The sequence below is a fragment of the Lates calcarifer genome, linkage group LG8 (assembly GCF_001640805.2).
Source record: "Lates calcarifer isolate ASB-BC8 linkage group LG8, TLL_Latcal_v3, whole genome shotgun sequence".
NCBI classification, from domain to species: Eukaryota; Metazoa; Chordata; class Actinopteri; family Centropomidae; genus Lates; species Lates calcarifer.
Genome location: NC_066840.1, coordinates 6,161,741 through 6,177,145, shown reverse-complemented (window position 1 = coordinate 6,177,145; position 15,405 = coordinate 6,161,741). Strand labels below are relative to the sequence as shown.

Below are 15,405 nucleotides of genomic sequence, written 5' to 3'. Positions count from 1 at the left end.
AGTTATTATTTAAATACAAATCTCAAACCACAATTATACATAGAATATACATCTTCATGAAATTAAACAAATGCAAATTATACAAGCAACACATGCTCCTGCTGATAATGGAGCAATAACTTTTCTTTTTTGTTCTCTCTGGAAAATTATAATTGTACCATTATAGACACATTTTTCAATTTTTATGTAATGTACAGGTTAACACAGAAATAAATCATAAATTAATTAAACTATACAAATTAATGTAATTACATTTGCCTCCCTCTGATGTAACATAAATATATTCTGAATTCCTTTATAATTCTAGATACAACATTTTTATTATTGAAAATAGATAATACATTTATATCCTCAATTTTTTTCAGCATATTTAGACTCTTCTCTAAGGAACTAGCTGATAATTGCTGCAAGACACATACACAATATAAATATAGTATTTGATTCAACCCAGGCACTGTACATTATATAAATCACATGATAAACATAATCTGTATCATGGGGCATCTCATGATACAGATCCACACATCCCTTTTCCATGTAATTTAGTATATTTTGCAATAAAGATTTTATCAAAGAGCTTTATCCTCAGTTACCTGTTGTAATCTTACAGGTTTACTGTCCAATACAGTATTTTGGGGTGACTGTGCCTCAGGAGATAGGGCAGGTCATCCATTTATCGGAAAGTTGTTGGTTTGATCCCCAGCTCTTTCAGTCCCCTTGTCAAAGTGTCCTTGGGCAAGATACTGAACCCCAAAGCATATGGGTGTGACATGCAGTGTAAAGCACTTTGAATGGTTGCTAAAAATAGAAAAGCCCTACATGAGTGCAGTCCATTTATTTTTCCTAATTTTACCACCAAGGTTAACTTTATCACAGCCCAAAAGCTTTCTCTAATGCTTCAGGTAGAACTCTACTAAAATATAGCTGATGGTCAACAAGGTTTGACTGAAATGGGTTTTAGCCAGTTTTTGATATTGAATTTTAATATTTTGTGTACCGAAACATCAGCATATAGAATAAAGTCTGTGCTTCATGACCACCAGTGTGTTCCAGCCTGACGCTGATATTAAAAATAATAAAAATCTTTTAATGTTTCTATATTCAATCCAACAAATTAATGAACCACATATCAACATTAGAACCTTGGCGTTCAGAGCACCACTTATCATTAAGGTGGGGAAAGCATTTAAATACCTCTAAAACATACTGCTCTAAAAAACACTGAAATCAGCTGGAAACTGAAGTGGTGAATATCTGGCTAACATACTGCACCACTCTGATCACACTGGTCAGTTTTGTAACTTTTCACTGCACACCTCAGCAGTGGACCACATCAGAACCATCCACCCAGATCAATATTGGTATTCTGTGATCACCTCTGTGTGTAATTAATGTAACCCAGCCCTCTGAACCTATTAAAAATGAATTGACTAGTTGCAGATCAGTGACAGCTATTGCTTCTCTGTTTCTATACAAAGACAAAGGAGGCATGACATTTGAAAGGACAAGAAAAAAGATGGAAAAAAAAAACACTGTGAAATTCTCACACCATGTCTTTATCTATTCAGTGTAATCTCATTTTCAGTCTCAAGACCTTGTATGTTTTGTCACGAGCCTACATATTGATTTTACTTACTTTTGATTTAAGCCCCCCTCTCTTTCTTCTTTTACTTCCTCCATCTCTCAGCCCTTTCGGGAGTGAGCTGCATTGTGAATTTCCTCATCAATGCAGCCGACCCGAGGTGCCAAGATCACTCCTGCAGCAGCACTTATTTGTCCGCTGCCATAGGACATATCCACCGCCCGGCTACTGTTTGCTTTTTTTCTTTTGCCCTCCAAAATAACTTCCTCCCCCTCGGTCCTCAGCTATTCATTCTCACAGCGTGCATGTTTGTGTGTGTAAACTGCAGTGAGGAGGCAGAAAAGCTATATCTGGCCCTATCAGAGTGAAAATGTCAAGAAGTGTGCAAAAGAAAAGATCTGTGTGTCTTTGCTCTGTAGATTCACCTGATCTTTCAGCCTTTTGCTTTGCCAATATCTCAGTATGTTTTTTGTGTGCACGCATGCTGGTACCTCAGTCACTGTTGTTGTTTTGTTTGTTCGTGCCTAAGTTTGCGTAGGCATGCGTGTCTGCGAGTGTGAGTCAAAGACAAGTGTTTGACTTTTTGAACAGTTCTCATTTCGGCTTTTCTTCTCCATTCTCTCTTTCATTGCTTTTGTTCCCCCGTCTTTCAGTTCTTCACACATCTGCTGGATCCTTTCATTTTTTTTCAACCTAACTAAAATTCATCACAAAAGCATCCCATGGCCTTCAGAGGCCAAATATAGAAGGCGGCATCTTTCATTTGCTTTTTCGCTTCATTCTCTCTTTTGTGTTCTTTCTTATATATATTCTATGCTCATTTATGGCGCTTTGAACAAAGTTGGAATTGTAGATGAAAAGAGGAATAGCATGTTTGTAACACCTGGAGTATTATGGCACACACAGTGTTGCACACACACACACACAGAAATGTTCACATACGTACACAAAACCACACATACATCAGTTAACAATTAGCCCTAAGTGTGCTTGACTCTGTCTGTTAAGGACCCATCCAAAGATTGGTGGTGTGGGATGAGAGGTATGAAAAGTGAGAGATTACTCACCCTTTCCAATACACCCACGCAAACGCACACACACACACACACACACAGCCACACAGCCACACTCACCTCTTTCCCTCATCTCGCCCCGTCTCTGTCATGTGATTAAAAACAAAATCCTATTTTGCGTTCTCAGGCCCACACATTTATTCTATGACACAGTGAGGTGCACATTATGAGTCTAACTAGCTCTGTAGCAGTGTCACATAGCCAAGTCCCTGCCTAATCAGGCCACTTACACACACACACACACATGCACGCACAGACAGACATGCACACACTTTGCAGAGGCCATGTGTTGGGATGGTGATAGAGGGTTGGCAGTTGGCAGACAGACAGCAGACGCTGTTCTTCGACATCAAACGTCTCAGAGCAGAATCTCACTTTCATGCCTACTCTCTCTCCCTCTCTCTCTCTGTCACACGCACACACACACACAGTCACGCACACAGTCACGCACAAACACAACAACGCACATTTCCTCTGATCTCGCTGCCAAAACTCAAAGACTTGGAAGGACTCGCACACGTGAGCAGGCACATACACACCGACATATACTCAAGCGCTTGAATTAAATTTCGTCAGCTGCTGTTGAAACCTACTCTGTGAGACATAAGTACAAGTTTCATGTGTGGCTTTAAAATGATTCAAAACATTTTTTTTTTCCCTTAAGACTGAACGCAGTCAAGCATTATGATCTTATCTACAGGCACAGAGAGACGCAGACGAGAACAAACATAAGCACAATGTGCGACGAGTATTCACAACATAAAAATACACACAGAATATAAAAACAAAGGAGCCCTCATGAAGAAGCTCTGAATAAATGAGAAGAGAAAAATAGTGAATTATATGCATCTAAATATGGTGCAAGGGGTCAATGAATCTCTCATCTGAATTGTAATATATATGTGAATCATATGGCCTTCACACCACCAGATCTAACCCCAAATGAATAACTATGACAGATTTTGTCCCAGTTTGTTGATACTACTGAATGAGGGGATATCTTGTACTAGAATAGTGATCCTTCTGGGAGAGTTTCAGAGACTGTTGGGAATCTAGACCAAGAACACTAAAGCTCTTCTGGTGCAAAGGCCAAACACCTTAGGAAGGGTGCTTTCACAGCTAACCTGATGATTTCAGTACTGGTGTGTCATTTGGGGTGGCGTGAAAGCTGTCAGTCAAATTATTTAGAGTGTGAACTAAACAACCAGACCAGACCACCTTAAAAAGTTTCTCTAAATGGTGCAATCTGTTTGTTTGTTTTCTGAAAGCAAAGCAGAGCAACCACAGGACTGTGTGATTTTAGAATCCAACACAAAATTAATATTACAATAATCTGTTTATATTCATGACAAATGTCAAGGAAGCAATTTGTGCAAGCAATCTATATAATTATCCAAGATCATCTGGGTAACCATGGTAACACGTATGCCCATCATTATGTGAGTGCTATCAATCAGAAAGAGAGAAGAAAACTATACCCCGGGAATATTACAACACACCTTGTCTCCGTCCTGTCTCTACATCCATCATTATTCACAACATGAGGTCAAGTTGGAGTTGTGACTAATGATGCTCATAATCAGTTCTTTACAACACCAGAGAAGATAAGTAAACAATTAGATTTCCTCACTTGGGTCCATATAGTCTTTGTAATTCACAACAGCAATCACCAAACTAAATAGGTTACCCATCAATCCATGTAACCATGTTTATTCATCTTGGCTTGTTTTTTTTTTGTTAGATTCTGAACAAATGAAACAATCTGAAGATGTAAAGCAATCTAAGACTGTCACCTATCTGTTAACTAGATTGACTGGTTTATGAATTTAAACTTTTAGACTTTGGTATCAACTCCATTAGACAGAAAATGGCAGAAAAGAATGAAGAGTGATGTAAACGTCTTGATTAAACCTTTGCTTAGCTCCACTGAATAATGTAAAGGTCTGTCTTATTCATGATGAATGAATGGTAATAGACAGTGATAGAGAGTGGACTGAGACAACAGACAAGATGGAGAGACATCACATAGATATGATTGATAAGATGAAAAATGATTCATCGACTCATCTTGACCCTGCAAGAGCTGCAAATTGAGCCACGGGTGGTGAGCCGGCGAAGGTGAAATTGACTTTTCGGGTCTTTAGAAAAGTTTAGAGGAGGACTTGATCCTCGTGAAATAAATCAGAGCGAGACGGAGTGAGCAAACCTGGGCACAATGCATTTCTGTTTACTGAGCTTTACAGCATCTGTGTCATCACATGGGAGCAAGCTTTAGCCATTTGTACACACACTGGCTCACTTCTGCGCGTGCGTGATGTGTGCGTAACCAACCGCAGATCCGCTTTCCACACACTGCCTTCACCTTGACTGTAGGCTGACTTAAGATGCAGTATTGATTTAAAGAGTAACTGCACTCTGCGTTCATGTGCGTGTGTGTGTGTGTGGGGAGGTGTCGAAGAGTGGGCCATATTTATTCAATGCTGTTTGTGTGCTTGTTTTAATGCACAAGCGCACGTGCTTGTAACCGGCCTCTCCTCTAGAGAAAGTTGGTTGGCCCCTCTGCCCTTCAAAGTCATTTGGAATTCATCTGCAAGCCTGACCCTGACAGCTGTTTGTTTTTCCTCTCTGGAGAGAGGAAGAGGAATGGAGGGATTGCGGTGTGTGTGTGTGTGTGTGTGTGTGTGTGTGTGTGTGTGTGTGGTGGGGGGGGTTAATGAGTGAGAAAGTGATAGATATCGGAGAGGACAGAAGAAGAATGGAAGTGAGACTTGTGCAAAAACTCTGGGCAAAGCGGTGGAGGACTGTTTCTATTCCCGCCTTAGTGGTCTCAGTGCTGTTTGGCTTGTTGAGCATTTGAGACACACAGGACAATAAGTGGTACTCTGATCGGCTTCCATTAGTATCCCTCATAGACCATTAGTTTGAATGTGTTGAATCTGTGCAGCAGCATGAATGCAAAGCAGGGCGAGGCAGCAGAGATAAAAGGACATGAGGCCCTGTAAGCAATCCCTGGGTGTAAATATAGGTTTTTCATAAAATTAAAAAAGTCAAAGTGTACTGTATAAGTGTGCCATCAGGGATCAGTGCTGTAAAATTTTTTAAAGCCTCTACAGCTGAGTGCGGTGAAGAGGAAACCCAGTGGGATGGAGAGGTTTTTGTCTTTTGTCTGCGTTGGTTGTAGGTATGAGCGGGGTGAATAAATGGACACAGAGGAGGAAGGTAAGGAGGCGGAAGGATGCTGGGAGCTGAGGTCTGGAAAACAGTGGAGAACAACAGCACCAAGAGGGGAAGAGCGGAAGGGGTGGGGGTGGGGGGGGTGCGTGTGTGTGTGGGGGGGGGGGTCATAGATGAGAGGAGAGCGGGGAGGAGGAGGGAACGAGAGGGAGAGGAGACTCGTGATTGGATAAATGGGCAGAGGAGAGGTGTCAAGGGAGAGGTGCTATCCTATTTTTACACCTCTCCTTCTGGGAGCCCCTATTCTCTCGATCTATCCATCATAATGACAGAAACCCCCAAACTCACTTGTTTTCCCTTTTTTCCCTACCACTCTCTCTTTTCCATATCTCTCTATTTTTACACACATTGTAATCCTCATTTTCATTGAGAATTTCAAGGGCGTCTACTGTAAATGAATTGATAGACTGTACATTCTGCAAGTGTCTCTTAAATTGCTCACTGACTAAAAATAACTTTTTTACGCTTGCACAATTCACTCAATGAGCTCACACACACCTGACATCCACAGTCCCCCCCCCCCCCCCACGACCCCCACCCTCCCCACCGCCCCCTAAAGGCTGATTTCTCCCCTCACAAGTTTTGTGGTCTTTCTTGTGTTGTCACAAGCAATTAATTTGCCTATAGCTTGTGTGTATTGATCTGTGTGGCACAAGCATTGTAATCTATTCGGCCTGGTAAAGACGCAGCATTCATGCCCAGCACAGAACATATATACACACTTTCCAGCAGGAAAATCAGCCCATTGTTTCCTGGACAACGCAGGCATACTTTCTAACAGAAGCTCTGCTGATTATTGGGCGTATCTTAGTGTCCAAGCTTCTGTTTTGTCCTCAAAAATAAAGTGAAATTATTGACCATAATATTTGTTTATGGACTGACACAACAAAAACTTTTCCTGGAGCTGAGAATTTATAAATTTATGTGTGTGTGCTTTTGTGTCACGCGAGGATACACACAAGCTTTGTGTTTGTTTGCACTGTGCTGTTTACTTACCCATGACAGGTTTGTTGCGGCACTGCTTGTGTGCATGCTCTTTGTTGGAGTATGATTAAATTCCCCATAGAGGGATTCATCATCTTTAGCAGGCAGAAAAGAGAAAATTACAAGCCCATCAATCCTCCTGTTTGATCTGGCTCTCCCCTTCTTCCTCAGTGTCTTTTGCCTTCTCTATTCTATGTATCCACCCAGTGCCCCTCAGGCCCACCATGTCTGTGATGTTGGGAGGTCATTTGTCTCCATGTTAGAGCTGTCCTGTCCCCCGCTTGTGCTATCTGGCTCCTCCAAACCCTCTCGGCTCCTCATCATCATTCAGATATGTTAGCGTCTGAGATTTGGAGGGCTGGTATCTATTGTACTTGTGTTTTTCTTTTCTCTTTTCATTAGTGGCATTTACATTCATATATGTCTCTGCTGGCCCTGTTTGACTACACCCATCTTTTATTGTTACTTTGTGAATGTCATTGCATGGTTAGCATCTTGAAAAAGTGCCACACTGAGCCCATGAGGAAAGTTTTACACTCCGCTTCAAGGAAACCTGAGCGTACTATTTATCACGGCTTTTGAAAGCTACAAGTTAAAGCCAATGTTTTGTAATAATAATTACAGCTGTAAAATTAATATGTTGTGTCAGACACAACAGCTTGACTGCAGTCAGGAGATTAAGGCACTTTGTTTGTACTACAGGTACCAACTTCTTAGTTTAGATATGGAAAAGAAGAAGGAGAAAGAGAAGCCTTTAGCTAGAAGGTTTCATTTTAAAACTTTCTTCAGTCCACTCCCCATGAATCTCTACCAAAACAAGTTGTGTTGTGGACTCAATCATGGCAAGAGTTTTGGACAGAATAACCAGTTACATGATTGGGTGGTTTTCGAATGTACTGATGATTGCATTACAGTTTATGGCAAATTGCCAGTGAAATCTTTTGATTCTGAACGGTAATCTGAACTGTGTGTGTGTGTGTGTCTGTCTGTCTGTGTGTGTGTGTATTTGTTTGTTTTTAACTTGTAACCACAGTAAACACTGGATAAAACTGGCAGTAAGGATGTCCTTGTGCTTACCTACTTGCTATAATTTGGAGTTTGCTTTGATTCTTGCGATGTTGTGATTTGTTCAGGTGATGATGATGTCATCTCAGGGAGGCGCCTTGAATCTCTAAATAAATTTGGAAATCAGATGGTTGCCTGACCTATAGACACTTTAAAATTACAAAATTAACCATTTTTTTTTCCTTTAAATACTTTTTAAAATGCTTTTCCTCTCACCTTCTTTAATCAAAATATGTAGAAGGATATTGAAGTGTTAAACCTTTCCTTTGTCACAAATTTGGATTGCACATTCTATGTAGATTACACCAGTTAGGGCCATATTTATAAAAAAATATATAGCCAAAAATATTGTTTTTAACCATGTCTTATAGCTGAGACTCCAAACAGTAAGTAATACATCATTATCTGTAACTTCTGAAATATATGAGTTCAAAGACACTGGTCATTCTCTGGTCTACACCAGAATCACAGAGAGATGATTAGGCTTAAATTAGATGGTCTTCCACAGACAAGTCAAAGAATATTCCGTGATCTGTTCCTTCAATCAGACACAAATATTTTGGCAGTTTGATTTCTTCTTAAGTCATCCTCAACATATTACTGTTTTATCCTAGTTAAGTCAAAACAGCCATATTTAATTACCAGTTTCTGTTTGGTTTTACTATTTTTTAATATTAGATCAAATATATTCCAGGCTATTTTTTCAATGTTTATTTATAGCTTTTGGAACCAAACAGCTGTGGTGTGTGGGGTCAGTAAATCTGTCAATCAGTCAAACAATCATTTGCTTTGTGTGTCCACGTGTCTGGGTGTGCAGCACTGACTTGCTCTTGACAATGCACTTTGCCCAAAAAGGACGTTTGAGTAAGAGACGTAAAGGTCAAGACGTGAGGGTCCCCCGCTGAGCAGAACACTGTGCAACCAGGACGGCTCTTCACACTGCGAGGCGATAACCTTCTCCCACTTCTCTTTCATTTCATCAAATCCCTTCTTTTGGCATCGCATGAAATACAACCCATCTGTGTGTGTCTGTGCTGCTTGCTCAAGTCAGACAGTCAAAATGAGCGTGGCGATGAAGGCCATTTGATGTAGTTGTGTTCTTGGATGTGTGTCAGTGTGTCTGTGGTGCCTTTTTGAATTCTACAAAAATTAGAGAACGCACTCAACCTCCCTGCAATGCCCAAAATCCAGCGCCAATCCCCTCTTTTGCTTTTTAAATCAGGTTTTACAAACACCCTCCACTGCTCCGTCCATCCATCCATCTATCTATGCTCTCAAAATACAAGACTCCAATTATTTCAGTGGCATACACAGTTGATACTATGGCTATAATTAGCTGTTTGGAACATGTAGCTATACCAATATGGTGCATACTCTTAACATACTGTATATTGACACATATTCTACACCACTATCTAGTTTTTGCCATACTGAGCAGGATCTTTCTTTCTTGTTGTCACATCAGCTCGCACTGTTTTCCATTGTAGTTAAATTCAACTGCGTGAAAAGCCTCCAAAGTCACTTTTGGGAAAAGAAAACATCTGCTAAATGGTCACATCTCACTCTCAGAACCATAGCTGAACCAGGCTTTACCTGGTGTGTGCCTCAGCATGTGTGTGCGTGTGTGTGTGTGTGTTTGGCAGTGCAGAAACCCTGGCTAACCCCCTCTGTGCTTCCCAATGTCCTGTCTCTGAAGAGCTATGACCATTAAGCAGCTGTTCAGTTCTAAAGCCACAGAAAAAATGAGAGAGCTGCGAGAATGCAAATGAGTCTCGGTATGCGCCAAAACTTCTCCGGAGGGACACACTGTTAGGTCAGAGACACACAGAGGCACATAGAGTACAGTACATGCGCTGGCCCGTCCACATACACATTCACTGTTGCACGTATGCACACACGTGCAGCTAGGTTAGACTCCCTATTATGTAGTGCAAGGATTCTCTCGAGTATCAAATGATCTTGCTGTAACTACATTTCTCTTGGAATTGGAAAGCAGAGGCTTTAGAGTCCAATACATCTGATTAAACCGACTCCAGGTAGCGACTTCTTTTACTGTAACTACCTGTCTCAAGCAACACTTTCCTATTTGTGTTACAGTTTGATACAGTGCCTCTCTTTTACACTGTAATTGTTTGGTACACAGTCTATTAGGATGTGAGTGTTATTACAAAGAAGGAGAGTATCACGCTGTGCACAAAAACAAGGACATTGTTCTAAGGACACTTCAAATTTGTTCATAAAGCGGCTCCTTTGTGTAGCTGTCCATGGTGCTGAAACCAGTCTTGAAGGTGAGGGGAGGACAGAGAGAGTGAGAGAGAGAGAGAGAGAGAAGAAGAAGAAGAAGTGTGTGTTTGTGTGTGTGTACTGTGTTTTTTGTCAGGAACAGCAAGTAAAGCACACGCTCTGTTGATCTCCACGGCCATGAATGAGTCGTCAACTGAATGAGTGTAAAAATGTCGACAAAGAAACAACAAAAGATGCTTGTAGTTTTTTTCTAAATTTGTTTTCAGCTCAATTGTAGTGATGTGCATTACTCTGATGCTTCCCTCCTTTTCCCGGAGATGTGATTAGTGTATAGCAGAGTCAGCCTCTGTGTAATGAGAATATATGGTGAAAGGTATAAAGCATTTGATGTTATTTTTTCTGTGCCCTAGTTTTACTTATACTCAGATTTACGGCAGGTCGACAGTAGTCATTCTTTGACCTGCGGATGAAAGAAACTTGTAGGGGTTTTTTGTGCTTGTGCATATGAACGTTGGCTTCTGTGCGTACAGGTGCATGTGCATGTACTCCTTGTGTTCCCTCCCTAATAAGAGCTTAACCTTATTAATCACATTAGTGTGCAGAAGGTGGCTCTGGCGACACTCACACATGCCTGCGCAGACACACACTCAAGACATGCGCACGCAGGCAGAAGCATGTCAATCTGTCATTAGTTAATAGCTCATTAGCACAAGGTGATTAATTACTCTGGCAGGGTGTGGGGATGACAAGGATGGGGGGATGAAGGAGGAAGGAAAAAGACCATGGAGACAACAAGGCTGTTCACCGAGGGAGAAGAGCGAGAGTTGGGGAGGGGGGTGGGGAGAGTGGTGAAAAACTGGTAACCTCCTCTCGCTTCTCATAGAGCAGTTTCACCACTATCGATTCTGGCTCCTGAAGCCTAACTGCGAGGGCCAGTCATGCATGTGTGGCATGTGTGCGCATGTGTGCGCGCGTGCCGTCCGCCCATTCTCCTGGAGGTGTTTTGCTAGGCTGTGTTTTTTCTTGTGTCTCATGGGGATCAGCTGTAAAGGTTAACTAGTCTTTTCTTAAGCTTTCAGCCTCATGACAAATGACCATGTTCAACCCATGGGGGCACCTTATAGCACACCTTTTCTCTCCATCTAGTCCCCTCTCTATATCCACCCTCCCTCTACACCCACTCCCCCTCAGTGTTTCAGTTCAGGAGGCAGGTAGAAGGAGGAGAAACAAGAAGTGGTAGGTGTTTGGGAACGGGAAAAGGTAAGGGAAAAAGAACAAAAAGTGTCACTGAGTGAAAAAAGGAATTGTGAAGCGAAAAGACACAGAGAAATGGAAAAAATACAAAATAACATGCTAGGGTGTATATGAGTATATAGAGTTTTAGAAATCCAGTATTAAGCTAAGAGTGTAATAGTGAGATAAAGAAAGAGAGGGATCTACATAATACACCTAATACTTCATCTCATACTGTTACATAATCCCTGCTCACCTTAGCTTGTATGACCTTTCCATATGCTCTATTTCTTTTTCCTTGAAGACATTCTTCTCTTTAGGTCCTTTATGTACAACCTCTTGTCCTCCATATTGATGTACACCATGTTGAATGGATTCTCTTGTGAATCACACTCAGTGGGAGCTTCTATATAGCCCTCATATATACCTAATATATATGGTTATACAGATATGCCAGGTATAATGATGCTGAATGGCATTGATAAATAACCTGCATGAGAAAATGTATCACTTTGCCTTCACATGTGTGTGTATGTACACGTGTATATGTGCGAGGGCTCATGCGAGCGTGCGTATGTGTGTACGTGTGCATGATGGAGTATTACAAGGTGTTGTCAAGAAAGCAATTTGTTTCTGTCTCAGATGGGTTTTTTATCATGACAAATCGACGTGAACCTCATCTAGAAATCCAGCGACTCCTCCCCTGCGCTCCCGCCGATTCTACCTCGGCTGCACTCTCAACTTTAATATGATGAAGTCATAGCCACCCCCACCCCCATCCACTGTAAACCCCCCTCTGCTGTAAATCGAGTCTCAACACCTGCGTATGCAAGTGGGTGTACCAAGGGAGTGTACCTGCCCCTGTGTGTGCGCACCCCTCTTGATCTGCACACACATATGTGTGAGCATGTGCCTACACATAGCAAACCGCGAATGTGCGCGCCAGGGTGCCGCGGCCCATTGTGTGCATCTGCGACTCGTTGAGGATGATAGATGGCGTCTGAGAATGTCACATGAAGAGGTAGAAAATGAGGCTGACAGCGGTCCTCTGGAGTGGCAGCTCAGGGGTTGGCCTTTAGCGCTCATCTCCTCCTTCCTCTTCACTACAGCACACACTGCACACACCTGCTTTGTGGTGGCTATAGCTTTTCCTCTTAAAGCCAGTTCTGTATCCGTGCTTCAGTGCGTGTGTACGTCCGTGTACATTTTTCTGCTTCACTGTTAGATCACTCAACACTGTCTTCTTGCATTTATGTGTCATTGTTCTTATCCTTTGGCTTCCGCTAGCAAGTTTACCATCCACATTGTTTCCCCAGCATTAAAGAATAGAGGAAAATGCAACAGTATTCCAGACTGTCTTACTTTTAACTATCCTATATATCATTCATCTTAGTCACATTGAATTATCTTGTTAAATTATGAACTGCTTTGATGGTGTAGGGTTGCATAATGTCTGATAAGAGACTTAAGTGATGTGTCTGCATGCAATGTTGACAGTAATGTGGGATTATGTTAATATTATAATATGATTCTGAGCAACATATGACCTCAGCCTGTTGGTTGATATGTGACAAGATGTCTGCCCTCTGCTGGGCACCATGAGGACCTTCACTCACCTGGTAACCTGCCACCTGAGCTGGTGGCTGGAGCCTGTGAGGTGACAGAGAAGGAAGCATACATTTGTATTTCAGTAGCTTTATTTAGCCAGTATGATGTTGCCAGTTCATCCCTGTCCTCTGTGTGTGAACAAGATTATTCATCACCTATCTAAAAATGAGAAGGATTTCTCCTGTTTTATCATTTTGTAGTAGGTTGATGTTTGGTTGCAGGGCAAAAACACTGTTTCTGTGGCAGCTGTCCTCCTGCATGGTTTGACATTGTTCTTTTCCTATTTAGAGACATTATGTGAATGTGAGCGCGCCCATGTGAGATCTGACATATTACTGGCTTCATCGCCGCAGTGTCCTCTGCCCTTCTTCCCTCCCTCCCGCTCCCGCGTCTCTGCTTCACTGCCTTGTCTTTTCTCCTTTTACCCTCAACCCTGTCTTCCCTCCCCTTCCACCTTGCCTCATCCTTCCCTCTCCTCCCACCACCCATTCCCTTGTGTCTCCTATATCTCATTTTATCCTTTCTCTTCTCTCTCTCTCTCCCCCCATCGCCTTTCATGTGCATGCTTTCTCACATTCCCATGATTCTGTCACTCTTTCACTCTCTCGCGCTCGTGGGCTCCATTGCATGCTCCCGCCCTCGTTGCCACCTCATCCTCCTCCTTTTTTTTTTTCCTACCACTACGCTGTCCCTCTTTCACTGTCTCACCCCTAACCCTTTTCTCTCTCCCCTTGGCTCATTCGTTAGCTCCCGCCGTCATCCTTCCTCCCCCTCCATCTCGGTGGTGCGGTGCTGCTGGGAGAGAGCGAGAGAGAGAAAGAGAGAGAGAGAGAGAGAGAGAGGAGGAGAGCGAGGGAGTGTGTGTATGTGTGTGTTGAGTCTGCTCTCAGTCTCAGCTGTGGGCAGATGGAGGATGGAGCCGCAGCCACATCTCTCCTTCTCTTCTGCTCTGCCTGCCACTGGCTGAAAGGCACTCTCTTTTTCACTCTCAGTGTCTCCTCATCCATCCGTTCCCCTATGCCTGCGCTGGCCTTGATCTGTGAAGGATTGAGCAAAAAAGAGGACTGAGGACTAGAAACAAGAAGGAGACAAAAAGACCCTGCAGTCTCCTGAAAAAGGGGGAAAAGCAGTGCAGGGCATTGCGCTCATCTTTTTTCCCTCCGGTGTTTTGGTGTGTGGCGTTCGTCTCTGCAGTGCAACAGCTACACGTGTGCAAGTGTGTCGATCCACACTGCGCAAGTGTGTGCGCGCCTGTGTGTGTGTGTCTCTTGGGCTCCTGCTCTATCTCTCTCTCTCCTCCCGCACGGCGCTCCGGCACTCAGCTAGCGGATTGTGCTTCACAGAGCTCACAGCAAACAGACGGAGAGAGGGGAGAAGAAAGGGAAACAAGAGTGAAGAAGAGCAAGAGCGAGGGAGAGGCGACAGAAAGCGAGGACTTTGACAAAAGGGAGAAAACAGGGCACAAAAGATTGAGAATCAAGAAAAGAGGACTCTTAAGGGAGCGGAGAGGAGTGGAGTGTGGAGGAGAGGAGATAAGGGTAGAGGGTTAATCAGAAAGAGAGACAAGTACGGAGCGATGCATCACTCAGGCAACACTGGAAGAACCAAGACCCTCTCACATGAGACAGGTAAGACCCTCGGATACTTCTTTGTCAGTACAGCGGCCAGGTGGCATTGTGCTATATTCTCCCCACAGAACAGTGTAAGGAACAATAGAACCACACTGTAACTTGACTGTAGCCAATCCCTGTGTTTCTTCTCCTGTGGATGGACACACACACATACGCTCCAACAGGAAAACCAAAGTGGCACACGGCTTTTACATTTTTGTCTTTTTTTTTTACAACCTTACCTTTTAATGTCTTGCTGTAATGTAGGTTATATAGGCACATACGGTGGGAGCATGTGTGTGTGTGAGGATGTGCGCGCACGGCGGAGGCAGTGATCAAACGGCATACATCTGAATAGGACTTGGCTTTGATGTGCGCTTGAAGTTATGATTGGCATCCGTGAATGCCAGTATGTGCTGTTCGAATCTGCGTCTGTGTGTCCCCGCGCGTAAGCGTGTGTTTGTGCGGTGTGTGTTTTTTGGTCATTGATTTGAAGTCAGTGGGTATGTGAACGCACCCTTGTGTGTCTGCCCCCAGCTTTCTGGTGAGCACGTTCCAATTTATGGTAATTACAGTGATTGACAGGCAGCTGATTGCTAGAAATGGACAGGACATGGGTTGCCCCGCTCGCCATCAATCCATAATTTATTCATGTGTGTGTTCCTCAATATTTACAAGGTTATTTCTAGGTATTTGCCTTTCCAATTCGAAGCAGATGAATTGATTGCATATATACATGTGATGTGGGTTTAATTTGAAAATCAAAGTGATC

General features: G+C 42.8%; 1 protein-coding gene across 6 annotated transcripts in view; it reads left to right on the top strand.

Annotated features, from left to right (window-relative positions):
* tenm2a (teneurin transmembrane protein 2a) overlaps positions 1–15,405 on the top strand; it is a 221,344-nt gene that overhangs the window by 102,321 nt on the left and 103,618 nt on the right. For 2 of the 6 annotated variants that reach the window (XM_018675473.2, XM_051072190.1), the window contains exon 1: positions 13,524–14,651. The exons of the other annotated variants lie outside the window; for them this stretch is intronic. In XM_018675473.2, the coding sequence (XP_018530989.1) occupies positions 14,600–14,651 (52 nt within the window). In that variant the 5' untranslated portion in view covers positions 13,524–14,599. Of the gene's footprint in view, positions 1–13,523; positions 14,652–15,405 lie in introns of those variants that run through there. 6 annotated transcript variants of the gene reach the window in all.